This window comes from Lutra lutra, chromosome 7 (assembly GCF_902655055.1).
Source record: "Lutra lutra chromosome 7, mLutLut1.2, whole genome shotgun sequence".
Classification (NCBI taxonomy): domain Eukaryota; kingdom Metazoa; phylum Chordata; class Mammalia; order Carnivora; family Mustelidae; genus Lutra; species Lutra lutra.
The window spans coordinates 61,268,139-61,280,822 of NC_062284.1; the positions used below are offsets into that span (position 1 = coordinate 61,268,139).

Genomic DNA, 12,684 nt, shown 5'->3' on the forward strand with positions numbered 1-12,684 from the left:
TTGGGGATCTGTAGGTCTTCTTTGGAAAAATGTTCATGTCTTCTGCCCCCCCCCCTTTTTTAAGATTTTATTTATGTATTTGAGAGTGAGAGAAAGCACAAGAAGGGGGAGGGTCAGAGAGAAGCAGACTCCCTGCTGAGCAGGGAACCTGATGTGGGACTCCATCCTGGGACTCCAGGACCATGACCTGAGCTGAAGGCAGTCGCTTAACCAACTGAGCCACCCAGGCGCCCCTCTTCTGCCTATTTTTAATTGGATTATTTATTGGTGTTGAGTTAAGTCTTTATATATTTTGGGTATTAACCCTTACTGGGGTTATTTCCAATTATCTATCTCATTTCCAATTATCTTCTCCTGTTCAGTAGGTTGTCTTTTATTTTGTTGATGATTTCCTTTGCTCTGCAAAAGTTCTTTATTTTGGTATAGTCCCAATAGTTTTTTTTTTTGCTTTTGTTTCCCTTACCAAAGGACACTTACCTAGAAAAAAATGTTTCATTGGCTAATGACAAAGAGATAACTTATGCCCCGGTATTCTTCTAGGAATTTTATGGTTTCAGGTCTCATGTTTAGGTCTTTAAGCTGTTTTGAGTTTACTTTTGTATATGGTGTAAGAAAGTGGTCCAAGAAATAAGTGTTGGTGAGGATGTCGAGAAAAAAGGAACTATCAGCACTGTTGATGGGAAGGTAGACTAGTGCAGCTACTGTGAAAAGCAGTGTGGAGTTCCCCCAAAAATTAAAAATAGGATTACATATCTAGTAATTCCCGTACTGGATATTTACCCAAAGAAAATGAAAACTCTAATTTGAAAAGATATATGCACCCCTGTGTTTATTGCTGCATTATTTACAATAGCTTAGATGTAGAAGCAACTTAGGTTGCTCCATATGGTATTTATTTTCCTCTGATTGACTTATTTCACTTAGCATTATACCCTTTAGGTTCATCCATCTTGTTTGGAAATGGCAAGATTTCATTCTTTTTTATAGCTGGGTAAATTTCCATTTCCGTATATCACATCTTCTTTAGCCATTGTTCTATGGATGCACAGGTAGGTTGAATAAAGCTGTTTCAGAAAACATAAAGAAAAAGCTATTTTTTAAGTGAAATTTTTGAAAGCGGGAACTTGTTTTTGCTTGTCACATTTAAGTCTGTAATCCATCTTGGCTTAGTTCTTGTGTATGGTGTGAGGATGAAGGTCAAGGCGCATACATTTCAATGCAGATATCTAGTGGCTATGATCATTTATTTGAAAGACTATTTTCTCCATTAAAATGTATCATGTTTTGGAAAATCAGGTGTCTATATGTATAGTTGGGTCTACTTTTGGACTAAGTTTTCCATTTATTTATTCTTTTGCCGGTACCATTCAGTTTTGATGACATTGGATATAATAATTCTTGGAATCCAGTATTGTAATCCTCTAACTTCTGATACTATATAGAAATACAATTGGTATTTATATATTGATTTTGTATCTTATTGCCTTGCTGAATTCGCTTACTGGTTTGTAACTCCTTTGGATTTTCTCCATATGCAATTGTATTGTCTGTGAACAAAGTTAGTGTAAGGGCTGGAAATGTTGTACCAGCTTTGTGTTTGTGGGATAAATATTGCTGGGTTATAACAACACCCTTTTTAATATTGTTATATTCAACTTGCTAACATTTTGTTGAGGGTTTTTAGATGTAAATTCATGATGAATATTTTTAGTTTTATTTATGATCTGTTGGTTTCATTCAAGGTAATGCTTTCACAAGTTATAGACTGTTGCATTCTCCTGCATTTTTCTGGAATTGTGCAAGATTAGTATTTTTTCATTATGTGTTTGATAGACTTCATCAGGGAAGCCTTGGAGTTTTCTTTGTTGGCAGGTTTCAAATCACAAATTCAGTTTCTCTGGTTCTGTTTCATTGTTTTAGTTTTCCTCTTATCTTTACTTCCTTCTTTCTACTTAGTTTTGCTTTAATATGCCTATTTTAGAATAGGGCTTGACAGACTAAGACCTGTGAACCATACCTAGCTTGCCATTTGTTTTACATGGCCTGCAAACTAAGAATGATTTTTATATTTTTAAATGGGCAGGGAAAAAGAACAAAAGAAGAGTAATATGTTGTCACTTGTGACTATATAGTATTCAAATTACATGGTCCATTTGTTGGAATATAGTTATGTTCATTTGTTTATGTATTGTCTGTGCTGCTTTTATGTTACAGTGGCAGAGTTGAGAAGTTGTAATAGAGACTGGACCTCGAGCCTAAAATTTTTACCATCTAGCACTTAGCAGACAGGTTTATCAACTCCTGACTAAAATAATTGATTTTAGACTTTTTATTTAAAGCTATAAAATTTCCTTTGAGCATTGGTTTAGGTGCCTTCTACAAATTTTGATATGTTGTACTGATTATTGTTAATTGATTTGTAGCTTGATTCTATTGTTAGAGAACATGTAACTTAAAAACCTCTGAAATAGAAATTTAGGGGTGCTTGGGTGGCTCAGTCCTTAAGCGTCTGCCTTCCGCTCAGGTCATGATCCTGGGGTCCTGGAAGGCAGCTATGCTCACCACTATACCACCAACGCTATCCTGGGGTCCTGGGATCAAGCCCTGCATGGGGCTCCCTGCTCAGCGGGAATCATGCTTCTCCTCCTCCTACTCTCCCTGCTTGTGTTCCCACTCTTGATGTATCTCTCTCTGTCAAATAAGTAAATAAAATCTTAAAAAAATAGAAATTTATTGTGACTTTGTTTTATTGTTATATGGTCAGCTTTGATTAATACTAAATGCATAGTTGGACACCTGGGTGTCTTAGTTGGTAAATTGACTGCCTTTGGCTCAGGTCATGATCTTGGAGTCCTGGATCAAGTCGCACATCGGGCTCCCTGCTCCGCAGGGAGTCTGCTTCTCCCACTGACCTCTCTCCTCTCATGCTCTCTCATTCTCAATTCTCTCTCTCTCTCTTCCAAATAAATTAAAAAAAAAATACTAAATGCACACTTGAAAATGTATGTGTTACATAGTTGCTGGATGTAGTGGAGTTCTGTAGTTTTCTTAGGTGAGTATTTTATTGTTCATTTCTTCTTTCTCAGTTAGTCTCTGTATTAAAATTGTAGTCTGTAGTCTCAGTAAACTGTAAACTGTAGTCTCAGTTAGTCTTTGAAAAAGGTGTGTTAAAATCTCCCACCAAAGTTAGCGGACTTGTCTTTTTCTTTTTAGTACTATAAATTTTTGCTTCATTTATCTTGAAGCTATATGATAAGTTATATATATTTTTAGGATTGTTGTCTTTTTGATGAATTGAGTTCATAAAATTTTTATAAGGTCTCTTTTTATCTTTGATGGCACTTTTTTTTTTTTTTAAGATTTTATTTATTTATTTGAGAAAGCAGGAGAGAGATCACAAGGCCAGGGGAGGGGTTGGGGGGAGGGTCAGAGGGAGAAGCAGACTCCCCACGGAGCAAGGAGCCTGATGTGGGACTTGATCCAGGCCCCTGGGATCATGACCTGAGCTGAAGGCAGATGCTTAACCAACTGAGCCACCCAGGTGCCCTGATGGTACATATTTTGAAGTGTTCTTTGGGGCGGTTGGGTGGCTCAATCATTGGGCATCTGCCTTCTGCTCAGATCATGATCCTGGGGTCCCTGAACCAGCCCTGTGTAGGGCTCCCTGCTGGGCGGGAGGCCTGCTTCTCCCTCTCCCACTCCCCCTGCTTGTGTTCCCTTTCTCGCTGTGTCTCTGTCAGATAAATAAATAAAATCTTAAAAAAAAAAAAAGAAGTGTACTTTGATGTTATTGAGCCACCTTGGCTTTCTTCTGATTTTTCTGTTTACATGGTTTTATCTTTTTCCTTTCTTTCACTTTGAATCTATTTCTGTCTTTGGCTTTAAATTGTGTGGATTTTTTTTAAGCAGCTTATGGTTGGAACTTTTTTTTGTTGTTGACTGTTAAAATCTCTTGGCTTTTATCTGGATTGTTTTGTTCATTTACATATAATATCACTAATAGGGTTAGTTTTAAAGCATTACATCTTGATATTTTCTGCTTTCCTCATGGGTTCTTTGGTTATATTTCCCTGTTTTCATGTGGATTGAGTTTTTAAAATTACATTTATACTGCCTGTTACCTTTTTAGCTATGCCTCTTTTTTCTTTCTTTCTTTCTCTTTTTTTTTAAGTGGTTGTATTAGTCTGCTTAGGTTGATATACCAAAATACCATAGACTGTGGCTTAAACAATGAAAATTAATTTTCTCACAATTCTGGAGGCTAGAAAGGCTAAGGTGAGGGTTTTGGCAGGGTTCTGTTTCTGTTGAAAACTCTCATTCTGGATTGTAGACAGCTGCCTGTGAGCTGTGTCTTCACGTAGAGTGGGGAAAGACCGCTCTCACCTTTATGACCTCATTTAACCTTAATTATGTCTTCAAGACTCTCCATGTACAGTCACTTTGGGGATTAGAATTTCAAAATAAGAATTTGGGAGGGACACAATTCAATCCATTGCAGGGTTTATAGAGATTGTAATATGTATCTTTAGTTTATTAAGTAGAATTCAGTTAATGGTAGCAGTACATGTACAGCTAATAAGGATAGTCCTTATAATTCATTTCGTACATGTGTTATAAATTCCACAAACATCATTATTTATTTGCTTTAAACAGTAGTCACTTAATGAAATCTAGGAAAAAGTGGTGTAAATGCTTACATATTTATTTGTCATTCATTATTGGATCCATTCATTATTGGATCCATTCATTAATGGATCCATTATTGGATCCATTGGTCCATTTCCTCTTCATTCCAAGAACTTTCTTTAGTATATTTTTACTAACTTTCTAAAAATTGAGATTCATTCATCACCATAAAATTTACCCTTTTATTTTTTGGAATTTATTTCTATTTATTTACTTTTTAAAATATTTATTTATTTATTTATTTGACAGAGATCACTAGTAGGCAGAAAGGCAGGCAGAGAGAGAGAGGAGGAAGCAGGCTCCCCGGCGATCCGAGAATCCAACTCAAGGCTTGATCCCAGAAACCCCCCGGATCACAACCTGAGCCGAAGGCAGAGGCTTTAACCCACTGAGCCACCCAGGCACCCCTTATTTTTATTTTTTAAGTAGGCTCCATGCCCAGTATAGAGCTTGAACTCATGACCATGAGATCAAGACCTGAGCTGATACCAAGAGTTGGACACTAAACAGACTGAGCCACCAAGGTGCCTCTAAAATTCGCCCTTTTAAAGTGTATAGTTTAGTGATTTTTTAGTATACTCATAGAATTGTGCAGCCATGACACAGTTATTTTTAGGATGTTTTCATCACCCCACAAATAAACCCCTTGCCCTCTCTTAGTCACTCCTCATTTTCCCACATTGCCTCCTCAACACCACTCCATCCATACATGACCACTAGTCTCCTTTTTCTCTGAATGGATTTGTCTGTTTTGGACATTTATATAAGTGCAGTTATATAATATGTGTGGTCTTGTAACTTTCTCAAGGTCATCCATGTTGTAGTGTGTATCTGTACTTTGTTTCTTTTATTGCTGAAAATAATTTTCTGTGGATATGGCACATTTTATATATCCATCCATTAGTTGATAGACATTAAAGTTATTTCCACTTTTTAGCTGTTATTAATAATGTATGCCTATTCTTTCCCTGCTGAATTGTTTTGGTACCCTTGGCAATTGAAGATCATTTGATGTAAATGTGGGTGTGTATTACTGAACTCTAATTATATTCAGTTGGTTTCTGTTTTGCCTTATGCAAATATCATCACACTGTTATAATGGTGATAGCTTTGTAGTAAGGTTTGAAATTGTGAAATACAAGTTTTAGAGAACTTCATTCCTATTATTCAAGATTTTTTGGGTTATTTTGAGGTCCTTGTATTTTCATGTGTAATCTAAGATCACCTTACGAATATTTTTTACAAAAGTCACAGGTGGGATCTTGATAGGGCAGTATTGCTGTTGTTGTTGTACCAGTATTAAGTCTGACAGTACATAAATGTAGGGTATATCTAATTTAGGTTGTCTTTAATTTCTTTCAAAAGTGTTTTGTAGTTTTCTGTGTACAGCTCTTATACTTTTTTGGGTTCAGTTTATTCTTAAGTATTTTATTCTTACTGATGCTGTTATAAATGAAAATGGAATTTTTTTTATTCCATTTTGATGCTTCTCATTTGTAGCAATAACATTTTTTGTGTATATTGATCTTGGATACTCTTGCTAAACTCATTTATTAGTTCCATTAGATTTTTAGTGGTTTCCTTAGGATTTTCTATATGCAAGATCGTGATCTGTGAGTAGAAAATTTTACTTTGTCCTTTTTAATCTGGATGTTTTTTCTTTTCTTTTCTTTCCTGATCACCCTGGTGGAACCTCTAGTACATCTGAGTTTAAGTTGTGAGAGTTAACGAAATTCTTACCTTGTATCTGATCTTCGGAGGTAGTATTTCTTGTGCAGTCTCAATTTTCTCAGATGTCTGAAAAAGTCTGTCTTCGAAGACTTCTTTGGTAATCTGGAACATTAGATTAGGTTGACTCTTCTAGTACTATACTCTTTCAGTACTATCATTTGTTTTTTGTTTTTTTTTTTTGGTTTGTTTTTTTTTTGGCCTTACATTGTTTCCAGTGAGTAGTCAGTCTGTTCTTGTTGTTTATCTAATGTCTCTTTTTTCCTAATGTTTATAAGACTTTTCTCTTGATTTTTAATTTTTGGCCGCCTGATCTTTAATGCCTAGGTTTGACTTTCTTTTTATTTATTCTCCTGTGTATTGGCCGAGCTTCTTGGATCTGTGGGTTAAAATCTTTAACTTTTGGGATGTTTTTGTTCATTTTTCTCTCCAAATGTTCTCCTTTCTTATGCCTTTTACGAAGTGCAATGAATACTATGTTAGGTCATTTGGTGTTGTCCCACAGATTTCTGACATACTTTTTTTTTTTTTTTTAATATCCTTCAGTCTAGGTGATTTAATTAAATAAATTTTAGCTTACTTCAGGTTTCAGATGTGTTAGGGCTAGAATTGGGCTTGTGTGATGGGAAATTGGAAAATAAGTTGTGGGAGACTGTAAGTGCTTGGTTTTCAGGCCAACTTCCTGCATCACTGCTGCTTATTCTGCAGACGTGCTCTGGAGGTAATTGGTGGGAGTGAGGACTAGTTTTCTCCTTGGGGTTCTCTAGATTTTAGTCTGCTCACACTCAGGTATTGAAAGTTTGATTTCTCTGTGTCTCACTTAAGATCCTTCGTCTATCACTGCTTTTTTTCTTTGTGCACTTGTGCTTCAGACAATGTAAACGGTACTCAGGGTTTAAAGCAGTATTCATCTGTGGCCAACTAGAGAAGGCTGGTTCCTCTCTAGAATTCAGTTCATTTGGACTTGTGACTAGAGGTCTTTGATGTCTTTAAAAAAGAAAAGGGTTTTAATTTACCTAGTATTTTCTAATAGTTTTGACAGAATTGATTGTCTTTGTGATCTTCCACATTCTAAATGGAATAGAAGTCCTTCATTGAAGGATTTTTGAGTGAGGTCAAGATACTAAGTTGTGCAAGGAAGGAGTAGCTTACACATTATTTTAGGGGTTGCTTTGTGTGTATTTGAGATTAGTGAACAATTTTACAAAGACAAGTGACTTTAATTGGGCTAGTGAGTAGTTCTAACATGTCCTCAAGTTATATTGGTACAATTAATAACGCTTTCAGTGGTTAATGGGGATGGGGGGGAGCTAAAAAGATTTTTTTTAATGAATTATAGACACTGAGCTTACCTGATTATATGTACTTTCCTTCAACTACCCTACCCTTTTATTTTGGAATAATTATTGGTGGATTCATTACATTGAAAGTGAGTTTTACTATTTTAAAGTTGAAAATCACCTGGCACCAACATTGTGAATATACCAAAAAACTACTTGCTTGTACATTTTTAAATTGTTAAAATGTTATGCTTTATGTTTTTTTAAAAAGATTTTTAAGTAATTTCTACACATATCGGGCTTGAATTTACAACCCCAAGATAAAGAGTCATATGCTCTACCATTTGAGCCAGCCAGTTATGTCTTATGTTATATGAATTTTATCTCAGTTAAAACAGATCAGGCAGTTTGAAAGTCCTTTCCTGATGTTTATTGCAGTTCTTAGTTGTAATGGACATTTGTTTGCTTTTACTTTTAATTGGTGGGCCAATTAGTTCTAGAGTTTGATTTTGGGTCAGTGTCAACTGACTTTCAAAATTGAGTTTATTTAAAAAATACCATTAGTAAATAAGTGTTACATTTTTAAATTTGTGATAAGGTTACTTGTTAAAAACTTAATTTTTATCCTGTATAGTTTCTGATAAATTGATGGAAAGGGTAAAAGTGTGATGTTGACAAACTGCTTTTGAGAACTTTGTGAACTGCTTTGGAGAACTTCACTAAGTTATACATTGTTTTTTGGAGAATGGCTCATGAAATTTGATGTGTCACTTGGTTTCCAACAGACTTTCTTTTTTTCTCTTGAGTCTTAATTTTGCCCTTTTAACCTCCCTCCCCTGTCTCTTCAGTCTTGTTGCCAACAATTTTGAAGACGGCTCCCATGTAGTGTCACCATTAGACCCGAATGGAAACTTCAATGTTGTTATTAAAGAGGAGCCTGTAGATGATTATGAATATGAACTTGCTGAGTGCCCGGAAGGGGTAACTATAAAACAGGAAGAGACAGATGAGGAAACAGATGTATACTCAAACAGTGATGATGATCCTATACTAGAGAAACAGCTAAAGAGGCACAATAAAGTTGATAACCTAGAAGCTGATCATCCGTCTTCTAAATGGCTACCAAATAGCCCATCAGGTGTTGCTCAAGCTAAAATGTTCAAGTTAGACGCTGGAAAGATGCCAGTAGTCTATCTGGAGCCCTGTGCTGTCACCAAAAGCACAGTGAAGATTTCTGAGCTCCCTGATAACATGCTTTCCACATCTCGAAAGGATAAGTCTTCTGTATTGACAGAATTAGACTATTTGCCCACGTACATTGAAAATACTGATGAGACTGGCTTCTGCTTAGGCAAGGAATCAGACAATGGTCTTAGAAAACATTCACCAGATCTCAGAGTGGTACAGAAATACCCCTTACTTAAAGAGCCTCAATGGAAATATCCTGAGCTATCTGACAGCATTAACACAGAAAGAATACTTGACAGTTCGAAGAGTTCAGCTGGGGACCCATTTTTAGGAAAAGAGGACTTGGGCAGAAGGAGAACAACTGTGCTTAAGATTTCAACAGCCTCCAGGGTTGTGAATGCTAATCAGAATGCCCCTTCAAATATCCCTGGAAAAAGAGGAAGGCCACGAAAATTGAAACTCTCTAAGGCAGGGCGACCACCTAAAAGCACAGGAAAATCTTTAACTTCTACAAAGAGCGCTCCTGTGGGTCTTGGGAGTAACTTTCCAGATGTGAAGCCTGATCTGGAAGACGTGGATGGTGTTCTCTTTGTTTCCTTTGAATCAAAGGTAAGATAATTTTCAGCATTTCTTTGGAGGTCAGATCGTGATTCAGAAATTGTATACAGGTTGATAACTAACTTAGAATTTTGTTTTTTTGAATGCGCTTGTTATGTGAAGGTTTATGTGTAGGGAGGGGAGTGTCTCCAAAATGATTTAATTAACAGGCACCACTTAAGGTATTTTGTTGGAATAGACTTAAATGTCTGCTTTGATTTCAGTTCACGATTGTTGAACTGATTGTTACTGGAATTTACATTATTATGGACTCTAAAAAGGCATACATATATGAAAAATTGACTGTTTCAATATACCCCATCCTCTGGTTTTCATCAGTAGTAGCAGAGTACCACTGGAGAACTAATATTGTTTTAAAAATTCTGTTGTCTCATACATGGATAGTTTCTTTATTTTACTGCAGCTCTTCAGCTGCATTATTTTTCTTTTTAAATCTTTATAGAAGCCTGGCATTTCTAAATTGGCTACAGAGAGGTTGAATTCTCTTAAGCTGGTCTTCTGTCTCTTTGTTAATTGCTGAGTAAGCTTTCTTTACATAGGCTATATCAGTATGTAAATTGGCATAAACAGTTTTATCAGCATATGCTCCTATTCAGATTTTTTTGCTTTTTTTCCTTCATATTTGAAATGCTGTTAATGTAGAACATTGAGAAAATATCAAAAGTATCAGAAAAGAAAAGTTTCCTTGTTTACATTTAAACTTCTAGGAGTGATATGAACTTTTTTCTTTTTTTATATATAGGAAGCTCTTGACATTCATGCAGTTGATGGGACAACTGAAGAACCCTGTAGTCTTCAGGCATCAACCACAAATGACCCAGGTATTATATACTTTAAAAGGAGAGAGATTTGTGATTTGGCTCTAGAAGGGAAAGATGCAATGTTTCTTTTTCTGTAGTGTACAGCAGCTTATTTTGTCATTATTTTCTGAGTAGGTTGCAGAGCAAGAATTTCCCAGTTGGAAAAGGAACTGATAGAAGACTTGAAGGCCTTGCGGCATAAGCAGGTGATACATCCTGGTCTTCAAGAAGGTAATATTTAAAAATACATATATGCAAGCCAATTTTTAATTTTGTTCTCTTTTTTCTCTCCTTTTCTCTTTTCCCTCTTCTTTCCCTTCCCTCTTGTTCTTACCCATTTTTTGTTTTTCTTCCTTTCCCCCATCCCTGATTTCATTTTTTAGTGCCCCACTCAACTTGTGTTTTTTCTCTGATTCTCCCTCTTAATTTGAAAGCTTCTCTAGTTTTTTTTTTAATCCTAAGAAAAACCTTCCCAACTCTGAAGATACTGTCTCTGTGAAGCATAATATCTTATGCATTTAAAAACCGTGTCATAATAAGAAATTGGTGTTTCTTCTGTCTTAAAACTCAGTATTTTCTTCCCTGTTTATCATTTTAAAGTTTTAGTTGCTTTTGTTTTTGTGGGGGGGGAATCCTACTTATTCTTTTGTATACTTAGTAATATGTAAGTCTGTAAATAGAATACTTTCCTCATTGTGTGGCTATCAGCATATTTTGTGTATTTCATGTATTGCTTGGGATGTCAGTTAAAATTTTCATTATTATCTCTGTTTTGTTGTAATGAATTATCTTTGGCTTTGATTATGTTGCTTAATCCTCTATTTTAATATTGAAATCTGTATTAGTCCTACCCCCTGCCTCCCCCAAATGTGCAGTCTTTCTGTGGTTTCACTTAATGGAAGCAGATGATCCTCCCTCTGACGTATGGTCAGAAGGTCAGTAGTAGCCTAACACTATGTTACAATACCTACATCATTCACCTCACTTCATTTTATCATCTCACATTATCACAAGAAGAATGGTGAGAACAGTGTAATAAGGTACTTTGAGAGAGAAAGACCATATTCCGTAACTGTTATTACAGTGTATTCTTCAAATTACTCTATTTTGTTACTGTTTTCTTTAATTTATAAATTTATAATTTATAAATTAAACTTTATCAGATAAAGTGCGTATGTCTAGGAAAAAACATTGTGTGTTCGTGTGTGTGTGTGTGCGCGCGCGCGCGCTGCGTCAGGGTTTGGTACCAGGTGGTTTCAGGCATCCACTGAGGGTCTTAGAATGCCCACTACGGGTCTTAAAGCCTATACCCTGAGGATTAGGAGGGATTGCTCTATATTTATTACCATCATAGCAACTACTGACTTTCCCACTTGTTGTAAATGAGATATTGTAAACTGTGCCCCAATTTTTAGTTTCTTGTGTGTTTGATTTTAGGTGTACCTTTTTTTTTTTTTTTTTAAGATTTTATTTATTTATTTGACAGAGAGAGGGAGAGATCACAAGTAGGTAAAGCAGCAGGCAGAGAGGGGTGGGGGGAAGCAGGCTCCCTGCTGAGCAGAGAGCCTGATGTGGGGCTTGATCTCAGGACCCTGAGATCATGAACTGAGCCAGAGGCAGAGGCTTTAACCCACTGAACCACCCAGGCGCCCCAAGGTGTACTTCTTGGAGTAGTTTGAGTTTTTGCTATTAGTCAGTCCCCCCCACCCAAGGCATTGTTGTGCTGATTTACATTATATAATGGATCATTTGTATAAGAACCCAAGCATTATATGCTAATAAAATGATGTATAAGATGATCATTCAGTATCTAAGTCAGCTGGTAATACTTGAACTTTTGCTTTAATATGAGGCTGCTTGTGTGACAGTGTGAACTTAGAGGGGTGCTGTGGATTGTAATGGGACAGTTACAGTCACATCATAGTCTTAATGGTAAATAACATTTATTATTGCTTACTGTTAGCTTTCATTTCTGCTATTTTATTTAAATAGTATTCTCTTAACCTCTGTCAGTTAACTTTTCCTTTATCTTTTTTCCTCCCTCCGACTTTCTTATTTTGTTAGTTAAGTACTCCAACAATGTATAAATATCTTTCAGCCTAATCCCTACCTTTGTTTCAGTCTTAGTTCTAGAGGTAAATATATTCCATGCTCTCTGCTGGTCTTTTCGTTATGGTTTGGTTGCCTGTTACTTCCTGGCTGGTTAAGATTTAAGTGTGTTTTTTCCTTCCCCTACATACATTGTAGACAAATCTGATATTTTCCTCTGTGTAATTGGGGTTCAAAGTCGAATGCTCCTAGAAACTAAGCAGGTAAGCAAATGAAATTAGTCTGATTTCGTGTACAAGGTTGGACTCTGGCAGGCTGGAACACAGGTGCCTCTT

General features: G+C 36.1%; 1 protein-coding gene across 20 annotated transcripts in view; it reads left to right on the top strand.

Annotated features, from left to right (window-relative positions):
• The window catches only part of MGA (MAX dimerization protein MGA), a 176,461-nt gene that overhangs the window by 99,231 nt on the left and 64,546 nt on the right, over positions 1-12,684 (top strand). For all 20 annotated transcript variants that reach the window (XM_047736813.1, XM_047736812.1, XM_047736824.1 and 17 more), the window contains exons 3-5: positions 8,543-9,491; positions 10,243-10,321; positions 10,436-10,531. In XM_047736813.1, coding sequence (XP_047592769.1) covers positions 8,543-9,491; positions 10,243-10,321; positions 10,436-10,531 — 1,124 coding nt within the window. The remainder of the gene's footprint in view (positions 1-8,542; positions 9,492-10,242; positions 10,322-10,435; positions 10,532-12,684) is intronic.